This window comes from Schistocerca cancellata, chromosome 1, assembly GCF_023864275.1.
Source record: "Schistocerca cancellata isolate TAMUIC-IGC-003103 chromosome 1, iqSchCanc2.1, whole genome shotgun sequence".
Classification (NCBI taxonomy): Eukaryota; Metazoa; Arthropoda; class Insecta; order Orthoptera; family Acrididae; genus Schistocerca; species Schistocerca cancellata.
In genome coordinates, this window is record NC_064626.1 from 166495816 (window position 1) to 166512766 (window position 16951).

Sequence of the window (16951 nt, forward strand, 5' to 3'; positions counted from 1 at the left end):
AAAGCATGTAAGTGATAGTTTGCACGTGTGTGATGCGTGGTAACCTTAAGAATACGATTACAGACCAAGAGATACAGAACACCACATATGCTAACACAACATAAAATACTTCTGTAAATATTTCCACTTGCCAATAAGAATAAAGTCTCAAAATGTGTCATGCTAAGCACAAAAAATATGTAGGTGGTGCAGTGTTTTATTACTTACTTAATGAATAACAACTGCAGGTTTTCCCAAAAACATTGATATGGTGTATGAAATTAGGTCAAATGATTCTACTTGCCAAACTCTTAAACATCAATTGTGAAGTAATGAAATTAAGTCAAATGTTTCTATTTCTCACACAGTTGCCAGTTCCAGTTACATCAGTGGTTTTTATTAAAACAATTATCAGAAAACAAGTCTCTGAAAAGTATTTTGATGCTCGTCATGTACATAAATAATATACAACGCGTGAAAATGCAAGTGGAAATCCTATGTGTAACTTTTACTGCTTTCAACATTATTTCCTTAATTTTACAGCATCTTGTCAAGCCCCTTGAAAAGCATAAAAGCAGGGTTCACTGTACTTCAATAGGTCTGTTCATAGTGCACTGATCATGGAAGGCAGATAGCCATAGGCTGGTTCTGCTCAACATTATTAATAACAGTTTATTTACAATTTAGGCATCTGAATTTTGTAAATGAGATTCTATGTTTTTTGTTTTCCGTTATTATTTTCAGAGCACAAAATCTCACCATGTTCAAATTGTGAGTTAGTCTCTCTAATTATAGAGACATTTTATATAGCAGATTTTCTGTTCACTTCACCCAAATAAAAAAAAAAAAAATATTCCAAAAAATGTGCAGTTACATGTAAAAAGATAATGTGTTCAATAGCAGCGATTATCATGTTTGGTATTTGCTTAGCAATCAACATGCAGGGATTGCTGACATTCTTCGGAAACTCAAATGGGAATCCTTATAGGGAAGACGACATTCTTTTCAAGGAACACTGTTGTGAAAATTTAGAGAGCTGGCATTTAGAGCTGATTGCAGAGAGATTCTACTGCTGCATACAAGCATTTTGCGTAAGGACCGCGATGATAAAGTAAGACACATTAGCACTCTTACAGAAGCATACAGTCCTTTTTCCCTTGCTCTATTTGGGAGTGGAACAGGAGAGGGAATGACTAGTAGTAGTACTAGGAACCCTCCATCATGCACCAAACAGTGGCTTGCATAGTACGTAGATGTACGAACAAGAACTGGCACTGAAGGAGGCTTACTCCGAAAAATTTTAACTACTGCACATAAAACATGCAAGATTATGGGAGCAGAATATTTGTAATTGACTTCCCTTGTAGCTTTACTCATTTTTTACCCATCGATGTATGAGAATCCTGACTCTTAGATGCACTTTTAAGTCAAAGCAGTTACAAGAAATGTGTTATTTCTCACTTCACATGGAAGAAGTATTTAGTTGTGGTGTTCTCGTGTAATTTAATTTCATTAAAGCAAACACACAAAAAGGAATTAATTTTCAATTGAAAAATTTATATTGCCCAGAACACCTATTAAGAGCAGTTTCAATAAAAAAATTCAATGATGAAAATCTATAAACCAGTTCTTCTAACAAGGGAACATCCCCATCGCACCCCCCTCAGATTTAGTTATAAGTTGGCATAGTGGATAGGCCTTGAAAAACTGAACACACATCTATCGAGAAAACAGGAAGAAGTTGTGTGGAACTATGAAAAAATAAGCAAAATATACAAACTGGGTCGTCCATGCGTAAGATAGGCAATATTAAGGGCAATGTGAGGTGAGGAGCTCCGTGGTCCCGTGGTTAGCGTGAACAGCTGCGGAACAAGAGGTCCTTGGTTCAAATCTTCCCTCGACCGAAAATTTTAACTTTTTATTTTCAGTTTATGTGGAAAACTCTTATGTTTTCATCACTTTTTATGGAATGATTATTACATCCACAAGAAAACCTAAATCGGGCAAGGTAGAAGAAACTTTTCACCCATTCGCCAAGTGTACTAGTTAGGTGGGTCGACAACATATTCCTGTCATGTGACGCACATGCTGTCACCAGCGTCGTATACAAAATATCAGACGTGTTTTCCTGTGGAGGAATCGGTTGACCTATGACCTTGCGATCAAATGTTTTCGGTTCCCATTGGAGAGGCACTTCCTTTCGTCAACTAATCACACGGTTTTGCGGTGCGGTCGCAAAACACAGACACTAAACTTATTACAGTGAACAGAGACGTCAATGAACGAACCGACAGATCATAACTTTGCGAAAATAAAAAAAGCAAATTTTCAGTGGAGGGCAGATTTGAACCAAGGACCTCTCGTTCCGCAGCTGTTGACACTAACCACGGGACCACGGAGCTCCTCGCCTCACATTGCCCTTAATATTGCCTATCTTACGCATGGACGACCCAGTTTGTATATTTTGCTTATTTTTTCATAGTTCCACACAACTTCTTCCTGCTTTCTCGGTTGATCTGTGTTCAGTTTTTCAAGGCCTATCCATTGTGCCAACTTATAACTAAATCTGAGGGGGGTGCGATGGGGATGTTCCCTTGTAAGCTATGTAATTGTTCGAAATATAGTGAACTTATCAAATGATATTACTAATGTTTACAAATGCTTGTAACAAATATATGTTGAGAAACTTTACTTTCTCAGTGTGAAGACCAACTACCAGAAATCTGAACATGATAATCCAATTCACTGCAATAATGAATAACAATGGACACAGACCATTTAGATTTGCCAAAACTTTAAATCAATTCTAATCACATCACTAGCCACGCTAGATTGGAGCTTAGTGTACTTTTGCACAAATTGTAAGGTAGTAAATTTTCTCAAAACAGAGTATTCAAAATGTAGTAAAAAAACAGACACTGAATGTACATATGAACTATTATGTAACATATAAAGGTAGCACGTGAAAATAAGGTAACTAATTTGGGCTCGACAAAGAAAGCGTTAGTCAAAAGTCAAGCAACTGATACACTATCAAAACGAAAGGAAAATGTTCATGAATAATGCTGGCATGTGTACACACACACACACACACACACACACACACACACACACACACACACACACACATATCCCTAAAAATGCAAGAGAATAAACAAAGATGCAATATCGAAAAGATGAAGTATTTTTAATTTTTATATAAGTGGCCTCCACAAGGCCACATAACAATGATTATTACACTGTGGTCATGCTGTTATAGTTGTATAAGGCACTCAAAAAAACCACACTCAACTTTGGGAACTTAACTGAGTAATTGCTAGTGTCCTCTCGCAGACACAGCGCTATTGAACTTCGCGTCACTGAAGTGGCAACAAAACAAGAGTGACTGGACGTTTCTTAAGAATTATGCTCTTTTGAGGGATATATAACAAACTATTATTCTGTTTCAACAAGTACTGTTAATGGATAAATTACTTTTACTGCTTCTCTTTTTTATATTACAAAGAAATAACAAAATATTTATAGTTTATGCCGCTATTATACACAGAGTAGGTACTTTACAATTACTCTAAATACAATTACTCTAAATACATTAATACGACAAAACTCATAAATAAAAGCCAGATACAACAGACCTGCAGATACATTAACAAGTGCACATACCCCACATTGTAAAAAGACTGCCTTTAAATAGTCTGCACTGCACTTGTTAGAGCAGAAGCAACAGGAAAGGAAGCCCACAGAATGAAGAGTACAAAATACCATAAGGTATACAGATAAAAGCTGTTGACACCATGCTCTTGCATGCCATACAGTTATGGTTGCTTCTAGTTAGACAAATACAGGAAAGAATACAGTGGAGAAATAGAAAAGAAAGGGAAGATCAAAATGATAGATGAAAAACGTCAGAAATTTGGACGAGGCAACAAAATTAAATACCACGGGAGCCAATATTCTATGATGATCACTGCAATATATGTATTTTTTTTCCCATAGGCAATAGAAATACCTGTGATGGATGGAGGTTTCACTGTATTTTTACAATACAACACTTATGTACAATACAGGGCAACAATATGCTCCACTGTCTAGACATTCCATTAACAAAACTATATGTTTTCATGACAATAAACATCTAAGGGCTGGCAAAAAATACTGCTTTAGGCATATATAAATTTATACAGGGATATAACCAAGAATTAAAATATTAGAATGTACATTTGATCTACATGCAGTTCCAAAATTCTTATTCTATAATTTCATTTCTTCTAATAAACTTATAATACTTTATGCAAGCATTTACTCTGTACAAAATAACAGAAAATTCACTTCCAAGATGCAAATAAAAATTAGTTTGGTAGATTTGTTAAGTACTGACCATCTTCTTCAACAATAAACACATACTGCTGAATGAAGTCATTGAGCATGCTCTGCAAGGCTCTGTCTGGCTCATATACGAGGTCAGTTAATGCCTGATTGCTTGCTAATTGGTTACAGAAAACCACAAGAAGGTCACACACAGTGATATATGCCTGTAATAAAATAAATATATATCGAACAATTGTACATATAGCCATAAGTTGGTAAAACAGCTGAAAATTACATTAATCTATGTCTGTCAAATATTTAAGTAACTATAGTAAGAAAAATAATCAAATGAATGGCAGTTTGTGCAATTGCTGTATATTTGTAATAGTAGAAGGAAAAGTTCCCAGAATGAATTTTCAATTCTGCATGTGAGTGTGCATTGATATGAAGCTTCCCGGGAATCAAACCTGGTAATTTCGTCTTTTCCAGCATAGCTTCACAGTTTGGATTTATAAACTCCTCTGAAGATTGAACTGTTCTAAATGGAGTTCGAACCTTGGACCTTTGCCTGTCACAGACAAGTGCTCTACCTACTGAGTTACCTGAGCACAACTCAAGTACCCATCTTCACAGCTATACTTCTGCCAGTACATCATCTTCTACCCTTCAAACTTGTGGGGCTAATACTCCTGGAAGAAAGATATTGTGGAAGCATGGCTTAGCCATAACCTGGGATATTGTTTCCAGAATGAATTTTTCACTCTACAGTGCAGCATGCATTGATATGAAACTTCCTCGCAGAATAAAACTGTGTGTCAGGCCAGGACTCAAACCCATGACTGTTGCTTTTGATATGAAGTTTCATATCAGTGTCCACCCTGCTGGAGAATTCAAAATTCATCTTGGAAACATTTCCCCAGGTTGTGGCTAACCCACGTCTCTGCAATATCCTTTCTTCCAGGAGTGCTAGGCCTGCAAGGTATGGAGGAGAACTTCTGTGAAGTTTGGAAGGTAGGAGATGAGGTACTGGCAGAACTATAGTTGTGAGGATGGGTTGTGGGTCATGCTCAGGTAACTCAGTAGGTAGGGCACTTGTCTGTGACAGGCAAAGGTCCAAGGTTTGAACTCCATTTAGAACAGTTTAATCTTCAGAGGAGTTTATAAATCCAAACTGTGAAGCTATGCTTCACGTTATAAACAATTGGGCACTGCAAAGATCAAATACAGTTAACAAATAAAACAAAGAAACACTGTGCTTCCTCAAATATGATATCAGGTTTAGTACGACAGAGATAAATGGGGAAAAATGAGAGAAAAGTATGCTATGTAAACCATAGAATTGACATAGTATACAAACAAGGGAAAGCAAATACAATTTTGTAAGTAAACATTTAAATCAACTGCATCTTGCAAGCACACACACAAAAAGGAGTGTAGAAGGGGAAAATGTAGGGAGGGAAGATGTCAAGGAAAAAATAACAAGTAAGTGTGAACTATCATAAAATTGTCAAAGACAAGTGATTTCCCAATTTCCATACTTAATCGAACAAATACAACTCTGAAATGTGCATCATACATGCGACTAAATTTAAAAATATAATACATCTTAATTTCTTGCCTCTTCTTTGTAAGCTTGAACCACTGCTGTCTGGAGAAGCTGCTTCATGGTGTCCATGAAATTATGTAGCCTTCCCTTTAAGGTAGCCACTTCTTCACTGCCACTTGCACCTCCTTCGATCAGCTCCTCAATGTGGCGGAGATCCCACAGTATTCCAAAAAATGCAGCAGAAATGCAGTATTTAATAGCCTGTGAAGATAAGGACTTTTTCTCACTTCTCCCCAAACAACAATGTAATTACATATAAATCACAACAAAACAAATGCAATAATGTTCAGCTGTAGTTTGCACATTCATATTTTCTGCAGGAAGCATTCTTCTTCCAGCAATTATGGGTGTTACAGATGGGAGAGATAGAGGACAAAAAGAAATAAGACATGAAGGGAACACCCCAGCATGCAGTGATTTTGGTTTAAAAATATGCAACTGTGACCCAAGTCTGTAACTTATGTGCCAGTATGTTTGATTATTACCCATAGCTACTTGTATTCCTAAATTACCAACCAAACAGATAATTATATAATGTTTATGTTCCATAAGCTGAAGTACCCAAGAGAAAATTCCAAAATGCAGAGATTAGTAGGCTGATGTTAAATGTTACAGCAACAGCTGCACCCTGTTTTATATACTACTGTGTGACTAACCAAACAAGAATGAAGATATCAATTTTTTATGAAAATTGTAGCCTACTGTCATCTGTTCCCAAAATCCATAGTTCAACGGTACACCTGCCAGTCATCTTCAGATGAACCATCAAGGACAGACACATGGTTCCCATGTTGCACAATTTATAAGTGCACAGTACACGTTTTGAGCAAGTGTCATGATTGTAATAAGAATATTATCCATAGTAACTGGTGACACGGGCAATGCCATAAATCAAATGATTTAGAATAATGTGCTTGGAAGTAACTGACTTTCCATTCAATATCAAATTGTCATCACATATTCCAGTGTGGCAGAAAATTTCAAGATGCACATAAACAAAGAAAACAGTGGCCCCATCATATTGATCATACAAACCTAAAAAAATTACAGTTGAAGGATACTGCAACTATATTTTTTCCCAGACAGATCACAATTTTGAATCAACATGACTGAAATAATTTTACAGTAAGTATTCAATAAAGTGATACAGACAAGAAAATGTACCTGAGTGATTCTACGAAAATAAGAGCTTACAGGTCCAATTCAGTACACCGTAGGAGAAAATTCTGAAGAATCAGTAAAAAATCTTATGGTACATGCAAAATATCTTCACACTTTCTCACTGAATACACTGAAACAGCTGAACTTTCTCTCACTGTTATAAACTCCCTAGGTGTAATTGCTACAGTCTTCATTGCAAAAATATACAGTAAAATCCTAAATTAATGAACCCATATTTAAGAAAATCCTGCTTTTCACGAACATTTGTCCTGGTCCTGGTGAAACTATCATAAGAAAAGTTATTCCTTCTCACTTTTAACAAAACCTGCTTTAAGAAAAAGTCCACTTTTAAAGAATAAATGTGAAACATGCTGCAAATTAAAATCCAGTTTTTAAGTAATTCCTAACATGCCCAAATGAGTGTTTGTTTTCATACGCCTTTCTTGTAGTGTGACAGCAGTACAAGGTAATCTATTCTTCTGGTCGACACATATCTACATCTAATTCCATTGTGGCAATATTGGAAAAGGGTTGAAGGAATCAGAAATGGGAGCGTTGTCACATGATCTGAAACCACACTCACAGAGTTATGAAGTGCAAAAGTGTTAACTTTGTTATTGTCGAATTTATTAATTTTAGTGCCGTGAAGTTATGTCCCACAAACATAACGCAGAGAGCTTATAATTTAACAAAAGCTGATGATCATCCACAATGTTGAAGACAACTGCAACACAAAACTTTCCAATAGGGTGAAGAAGAATGATTTGGCCCCACCTTCACTATGCGGCATTCTCAAAAACAAGGAAGCACTGTTAAATGCCGAAGCTAGCAATTCCTCTAGATGCAATAGCAAGAACATCTGGATGCCACAATTTAGTGATGTGGGAAGTATTCTTTTAATATGGTTTTCAAGGGATGAGAAGTGGCAACAATCCTAGTAAGTGGAAATATACTGCAAGGGAAGCATCAAGAAATTGCCCAGGTAAGTATTGAAAATTTCGGTGTCTTGAACAGCTGGTTAGATAGGTTTTAAAAAACCTCATAATCTCTCATTTCAGAGAGTAAGCAGAAACAGTGAGGCTATGGTTCTATAAAATTTTAACCATTTGAATAAACAATTAATACAGCGTTATGAGCCCAGAGACATTTTTAATGCATATGAAACTTTTGACTTTTACATTTTACTTCCTGTGAAAATATGTTCTGTTCACAAAGAAAAATGGAATGGAGGTGTAAAAAGAAAAAAAGAAAGAGAGAACATAGAATGACTGTACTATTGTGTGTGAATACTGGCGGAAGTGAGAAGTTGCCCCTCTGAAAATAGCAAAATTTAAATTTTCCAGGTGTTTTTAAAACATAAATAGGCCGCCTTGTATTTAAACTGTTCAACATCAATGCCTGAATGACATCAGAAATCTTTACAAGATTTCTCAGGTGTTTATATGCCAAGATGGGTGTAGCAGGTATAGTGCTTATTATTGAACAAAGCCCTGCGCATCACAAGAAAACACAATTTCTAGGAATGTAAATGTTGTATTCATTCCACCAAACTGCTGTGTCATCTGCAGCCTCTATATGGGGGCACAACACACTCTGTCAAAACCAAATACAGAATAGCAGTTGTACAGAAGTCAATTACACCCCTCGACAGGAAGGAAGTGACAAGACTCAACATTCTGCATCCTATAGATATGTTTCTAGCTGCCTGGAGTTGTTCAAAACAACATATTGCGTTAAACTGTTTTGCAAGGGCTGGTTGTGGTATAATAGCTGCTGTTGATGACATTGTTCGAGAAGACGAACAGATCATAATCACAAATGTTACTGAACATTTGACATTCCAGGACTGTTTCTTGTGATGACGACATTTTGATTTACACACCCAAAATGAATGTAACTGAGATGTGCGAAATGCTAGTGAAGGAACACTGTGAGGTAGGAAGTAGTGTTGACAATGATGAAAGAGAGGACGAGCCTGTTGTACAAAGTTTTGTAGCTGCTGTGCAAGGAATATACACCATCAGGGACTACTATTCCTCTTTCAACATAGATGAGTAAATGCTAACAAACATGAAGCAACTGGAGCGAAAACTTCTGACATTAAAATTTAAATTTGTAATATATTATTGGCAACTTGTGACTAAATAGCTCTTACAACACAAACATGCCTAAACTATGATTCTGAGTCATTCCTCCCAAGTACCTAAGCTAAACCCCCATTAAGGTAAACCCCTCTTTAAGGAAAAAAATATTGGGTTCTGCGGAGATTCACTAAAATGGGTACTGTAGTACGTTCCCAAGACATTTTATCTGACTCGATTTGTGTTGTTCTTAAGCCTTAAAAACTTCTACGTAACTAGGTTATAGAAGTCCTTTCACAGACACCACAAACAACAAACAATAACAGCCATCAACATTTGAGCTGATCCTCTTTAATGAAATCATAATAATTGGGGGGTTAAAAAGTTGTAAAAATGGTTATTTAGCATTTTCTCACCTCCTGCGGTAAACTCTTCAAGCTAGAGCCACCCTGTGCTTCAATTATATCTCTGAAGACAGGGTCCCAAACGCCCCAGTGACCCATATTGTGACACTGGTAGAAAATGGCAACTTTTTTCAAACTGTAGACAACACTGAATGTCTCATCTTCATCTGGTACTTCATTCTGAAATGCAAAAAATTATTGTGTAAAACAAGCCCATGCATTACGAAGACTGTGTGAGGCTGGACATGAAATTAGTGGGAGTAAGCATACAACATAACACAAACACATAAACAATCCCATTAAAAAGGAAAGGTACACATTTCACAATGCCTCTGCTACCAAAACCATTAAATCCCAACACTATCCAATGCTAATACCAGTGATGAGTAGCATTTTCATTTCACAAAGTTGGTTGGCAGAGAGAGAGAGAGAGAGAGAGAGAGAGAGAGAGAGAGAGAGAGAGATTTTCTATGATTTAAATAGCATGCACAAATTCTGGATTTAAATCAGATGCTTGCTGAGTATAGATGTAAACGTTTAATGGTGGCGATGGGACAGTCTAAAGTCAAAGAATTAGGTTTAGTAACTCCCTTGGCACTTTCAACAAAAATATCTTATTTTCTGGTAGTAGTTTTCATTCTCCATACTTTTTTTCCTCCATTTCAGTACTCATCACTAATAATAAAAAATAATGTGTTCACTGCCGTGTATCACACGTTCTTCAGCGTGATATGCAGTTATCAAATAGTGGTTTCTGTCACCAAGGTTTTTCCAAGAGGCTCCTTGGGAAAGTATTATTTTTAACATATTCTGACTGATCAAAATTACAAACTGTTTTTTTGACATTACATATCTGCCTAAAATGTTATTTTAAACTTAGGCCATTTACTGACTGACACATTTTGATAATACATGAAGATGTGAAAATGTTACGTCTCTTGCTTCTCAACACATTCTGTGCCCACCACTCTATCACTGGCTGCATAGAACCAGCAGCTGACACACCCCCATTCACTCCAGTCATATGTCATGACGAGGGTCAACAATACTGCTGCAGGAAACACGTACTCTTCAGTACACCACTAGTCCCTATCCAGGCTTTTACACTCTCCTGCAGAAACGTATATCATTGTTGTGTATTTGTCCGATTTTAAAATCATTTCAAATGGACTAGCGCACTCTACAGTTTAAATATGATAAGTGTTCATAAAAAGCCAAAGTACACAGTACAGGTTCCCATGGTTGGCAGTATGACTTAATTTGCTGCTTTCTCACTATTTCCCTACCCGCACTCATCCCAGTTCTCAGACAAGCTGATATCACTGTTCCCCTTCCAAACATGTAATACGGTGCTTGAGAAACTGTGAAACACAGATTAAAATACCTTCTGGAGTGCAAGTCATATTTAAAAATACCAACTAATAAATAAAAGATCACAATTGCAATTCAATAAAATTCTCAAACTTTCACTCATCCTGCAATCTAGTGATGTCTACATCTACATATATACTCCGCTAGCCACCAAGCGGTGTGTGGCAGAGGGCACAATTTGTGCCAAAGTCATATTCCCCCCCCCCCCCCAGACCCCCCCCCCCCTGTTCCACTCGCGGATTGCACGAGGGAAAAACGACTGTCTGAACGCCTCAGTACAAGCTCTAATTTCCTTGTCTTTGAATGGTGATCATTGCGTGGTTTGAAAGTTGGTGGTAACAATATATGCTCTACATCCTTGGCAAAGATCAGATTTCGGAATTTAGTGAGCAGCCCCTTCCTTTTAGCGCGTTGTCTATCTGTAAGTGTCCCACTTCAAACTTTCTATGAGATATGTAATGCTCTCACGATGGCTAAATGTACCAGTCATGAATCTTGCCACTCTTCTTTGGACCCTCTCAATCTCTTGAATCAGACCCAATGTCTTTTGGTACTATCTCCATGACTGGTCTTGCCACTGTAATTTATTCTTGTGATACCATTTACAAACAGTTTAATATAATTTATCTCATTTTTTGATATTTAATTCTGGATTAATTTCCTTTGTTTGAAACTCACCATCTTGTTCTAAAACCAACTGAATAGTGGTAACATTTTTAGCTGGTATTCTATTAAGTGAACAGCGATGATTTCTCTTTTGCAGCCCACTCGATACAGTATCTCATAATCAAATAAAATAAAATACTGACTTGCATTCAGAAAAGTAATGTTTTTTCGAGGACTTGTTCCAAATGGTTCAAATGGCTCTGAGCACTATGGGACTCAACTTCTGACATCATCAGTCCCCTAGAACTTACAACTACTTAAACCTAACTAACCTACGAACATCACACACATCCACGCCCGAGGCAGGATTCGGACCTGCGACCATAGGAGTCGCGCGGTTCCAGACTGTAGCGCCTAGAACTGCTTGGAGACTTGTTCCCCTTTCACTGTTAACTGGTATTGATTCATGTATGAAAACTTTTATTGCAAACAAACAATGGAAAATCCAGGACAGAACATAACAATACAATGAAAAGGATAGTTGCTGCTCACAATATAGTGGAGATGATGAGACACAGGAAGGCACAACAAAAAGACTGTCAGAAAGTTAGCTTTCAGCCAACAAAGAAACACAAACACCCATAATCCTCCTGCCCTCAACCTTCATTAGTTATTGCCCTACCCATCTAGCAACTTCCCTGTTCCCATTCCAGAACCATACAGCCCTCTATTCCACCAACGCACCCAGTCTTTTTACTTCTCTCCTATTCCGCTACCACCCCCTTTCTCCGCTGCCCTCCGTCTAACCTTCTGACTGCATCTAGCTGCCCTACTCTCCGCCTTTTCTCTGCATGCTCCCAGCAGCACTCCCCGTCCCAGCCTCCTCCTTACCACCACCCAACTGCCTTTCCCATAATGCACTGCTGCTCGAAGTCTGGCTCCAGGTGCCATAGATGTGGTCATGTGTGCAAGTTGCATTTGCATGTGTGTGTAGTCTATTTTTGACGAAGGTCTTGCTGGCCAAAAGCTAACTTCCTGACAGTCTTTTCATTGTGCCTTTCTGCAACTCAGTATCTCCGCTATATTGTGAGTAGCAACTATCCTCTTCGTTGTATTGTTATAACAAACAAAGCTTGTTCAAATACAACAGAGTTTGTAAGATGACAGCATTACATTCTCTGTCGTCCTGTGTTTCACGAAATTATCAACTTTTAAGCAGAGCAACAGACTGTTGTGCAGATGCAGAGTTTCTCGCATATACCATGCGCTAGCACCAGATGAGTGAAGTGTCACCGATTGTTAGATTAAGGTCAATACTTTATCAAGTGCTTCGGCATATTAGGAAATCTTGAAACTGTTTGAGTGAGAGTCTTGCTTGCCCTACCCACTCTTCCTAATTCTTCAAAATAAATCAGCATGTGACCTCAATAGCCCAAGCTTCATCTGTAAATTTAGAATGATCCCAATATCAATCTATTAAATAACATAAAAATGTTGACCTCAGTAGCAATAATTTAATATGCAAATATAAGACAAACCCAAAGATTTTGAGTGACAAATTTGGGAAAAAAACCTGATATTATAATAGAGTACATAAGGTAAATGCACCATGTTGACATCAGATGGAGCAGTCTCTAGCCAGTCAAGCAAAAATTATGCATACAATAATGAATGTTCGTGTGAAAAAATGTTTTTAATTAAGTAAAATGTTGAATAACGCTATACCATGTTTGAAATTGTAGCTTTCTTTATGGTTCAATATCATGGCTTCTAAAAGTGAACATTTTATGCCACACCTCAAGTGGAAACTCGAAATTAAAGATAAGTTGAACTGAAGTTTTTTTGCAGAAAATCATTGCTGCTGAGGACAATGCCGGACGAGCAACTTTTTATGACCAAACTTTAACAGAAACATGCGGTATCAATGTAATGAATGTAAATCTGTTGTGTGATAAAGTATACTGCCATTGCAATCATCACTGCAACAACTAAAAGTTTGTGAGCTGTTTGACAGTGAGTGGTACCAGTGTGTATGTGCACATTCAAGGACTAAGTGTTCTATGAATCATCATCATCATCATTTAAGACTGATTATGCCTTTCAGCGTTCAGTCTAGAGCATAGTCCCCCTTATAAAATTCCTCTATGATCCCCTATTCAGTGCTAATATTGATGCCTCTTCTGATGTTAAACCTATTACTTCAAAATCATTCTTAACCAAATCCAGGTATCTTCTCCTTGGTCTACCCCAACTCCTCCTACCCTCTATTGCTGAACCCATGAGTCTCTTGGGTAACCTTGCTTCTCTCATGCGTGTAACATGACCCCACCATCCAAGCCTGTTCACCCTGACTGCTACATCTATAGAGTTCATTCCCAGTTTTTCTTTGATTTCCTCATTGTGGACACCCTCCTGCCATTGTACCCATCTACTAGTACCTGCAATCATCCTAGCTACTTTCATATCCATAACCTCAACCTTACTGATAAGGTAACCTGAATCCACCCAGCTTTCGCTCCCATACAACAAAGTTGGTCGAAAGACTGAATGGTGCACAGATAACTTAATCTTGGTACTGACTTCCATCTTGCAGAAGAGAGTAGATCGTAGCTGAGCGCTCACTGCATTAGCTTTGCTACACCTCGCTTCCAGCTCTTTCACTGTATTGCCATCCTGTGAGAATATGCATCCTAAGTACTTGAAACTGTCCACCTGTTCTAACTTTGTTCCTCCTATTTGGCACTCAATCCATTTATATCTCTTTCCCACTGCCATTACTTTCGTTTTGGAGATGTTAAACTTCATACCACAGTCCTTACATTTCTGATCTACCTCTGAAATATTACTTTGCAAACTTCCAATCGAATCTGCCATTACAACTAAGTCATCTGCATATGCAAGACTGCTTATTTTGTGTTCACATATCTTAATCTCACCCAGCCCGTTTATTGTTTTCAACATATGGTCCATAAATAATATGAACAAGAGTGGAGACAGGTTGCAGCCTTGTCTTACCCCTGAAACTACTCTGAACCATGAACTCAATTTACCGTCAACTCTAACTGCTGCCTGACTATCCATGTAAAGACCTTTAATTGCTTGCAAAAGTTTGCCTCCTATTCCATAATCTCATAGAACAGACAATAACTTCCTTCTAGGAACCCGGTCATATGCCTTTTTTAGATCTATAAAGCATACATACAGTTCCCTGTTCCACTCGTAACACTTCTCCATTATTTGCCGTAAGCTAAAGATCTGGTCCTGACAACCTCTAAGAGGCCTAAACCCACACTGATTTTCATCCAATTTGTCCTCAACTAATACTCGTACTTCCCTTTCAACAATACCTGAGAAGATTTTACCCACAACGCTGATTAAAGAGATACCTCTGTAGTTGTTACAATCTTTTCTGTTCCATGTTTAAAGATTGGTGTGATTACGGCTTTCGTCCAGTCTGATGGAACCTGTCCCGACTCCCACGCCATTTCAATTATCCTGTGTAGCCATTTAAGACCTGACATTCCATTGTATGTGATTAGTTCCGACTTAATTTCATCCACCCCAGCCGTTTTATTGCACTGCAATATATTGACCATTTTCTCCACTTCCTCAAATGTGATCCTATTTCCATCATCATTCCTATCCCATTCTACCTCGAAATCTGAAACATTACTCATCGTATTTTCACCTACATTGAGCAACTCTTCAAAATATTCCCTCCATCTGCCCAAGGCATCAACAGGATTCACCAGCAGCTTTCCTGACCTGTCCATAATACTTGTCATTTCCTTCTTACCTCCCTTTCGAAGACTGCTAATTACACTCCAGAATGGTTTTCCAGCAGCTTGACCCAAAGCCTCCAACCTGTTTCCAAAGTCTTCCCAAGATTTCTTCTTGGATGCTGCAATTATCTGTTTGGCTTTGTTTCTTTCTCCAACATACCTTTCTCTGTCTACCTGAGTTCTAGTATGTAGCCATTTTTGATACGCCATCTTTTTCCTTTTACAGGCTGCCTTGACTGTGTCATTCCACTACACTGTTTGCTTCATCCTACCTTTACATACTACTGTTCCAAGACATTCTTTAGCCACTTCTAGTACTGTGTCCCTGTACCCTGTCCATTCCTTTTCCAATGACTGTAATTGCCTACATTCAACTAACTGGTACCTTTCTGAGATCACTGTTATGTACTTGTGCCTGATTTCCTTATCCTGAAGTTTCTCCACTCTTATCCTCCTACATATGGACCTGACCTGTTCTATGAATGTGTCCTTGAATTTAATAAAGTATAATCTCCATGTGTTTACACTAAATTTTAGACACACTCAATAAATCAGCACTTCCACTAATCTGGCTCCAATGTGTGCGAGGAATGGCCGGATAAGCAAGAGTCCAATGTAGATCTGTTCAGGATAGAGGTGGAGGAGGCACTGAAGAACATGAAACGCACAGGCTGGATGAATTAAGTGTGAAAGGAAAAGATGTGAGCACAATGGCTACACAGACTTATGAAAGAAGTATGGAAGAAGGGAATAACTATACCCATTAAAAAAAGGGCGGGGGGAGGCCAGAAGGATGTAAAAGACTGTAGTGACATTCCTTGCAATAGTGCAAAGATATGAGAATATTATGGTCAGATGAATCTGGAAAACAATGCAAAAGCAGCTGAGAAAAGAATACTGCGGCTTCAGACCAACAAGGTCCACAGTAGAGCTCATATTTGCAGTGAGACAGTTGCAGGAATACCTATACGAGTATGAGAGAGAGATATTGGTAGTCTTCCTGCGATTAGAGAAAGCATACAACATTGTATTCAAAAGTAAAGCTTGTGAGGCATTAATGATGCTGCGTCACTTGAATAAGACAGAGCCAGGGCAAAAGTGCCATAGAAGCAAAGATGCTAGCTGGTGTCAGTGTCATAGACTCGCCACTTGTGCGAGTTCCACCAGTGCCATGGGCGGCACTAAGAATGAAGATTTAGACTTCGCCTTGGCCAACTGCCGGCCGAGAACAATCCACCAATGACTGGACGACAACCTACAGAAGCCTACTCAAAAGACAGAAGAGCAGCTCTCGCCCACTTGGTTATATATCATCATCCGGGGCTGACCTCGACAGAGAACATCTGTTAGTGAACTCTTGGAAGTGAACAGACAGTTGTTGCAAATTGCATTTGCTATGAACTGTGAAGTTTACCTACGATATTTGCACTTAGCCATGAGGGCCTTTTTTTGGTGTTATATTAAAAGCAGTGTTGCAGACTTCACTATTCAACAAGTCACAAAGATAAGTAAACTTTTCAACTCATTTGTGTGACTTTGTTACTAATTTGTTGGAGTATTGTAGAGCATTTGTTCTCCTATTCTGTTACCTGGCCATGGGGCATGGCTACGTAATAGTGACAGGGAAAAATTATCTTAGTTGTGTACTGCACC

The 16951-nt window shown here is 38.1% G+C and overlaps 1 protein-coding gene across 2 annotated transcripts in view; it reads right to left on the minus strand.

The window, feature by feature from the left end:
* The window catches only part of LOC126168040 (cohesin subunit SA-1), a 152583-nt gene that overhangs the window by 62211 nt on the left and 73421 nt on the right, over nt 1-16951 (minus strand). For both annotated transcript variants that reach the window (XM_049920526.1, XM_049920525.1), the window contains exons 14-16: nt 9552-9719; nt 5906-6094; nt 4358-4511 (exon numbers count right to left, since the gene is read on the minus strand). In XM_049920526.1, the coding sequence (XP_049776483.1) occupies nt 4358-4511; nt 5906-6094; nt 9552-9719 (511 nt within the window). The remainder of the gene's footprint in view (nt 1-4357; nt 4512-5905; nt 6095-9551; nt 9720-16951) is intronic.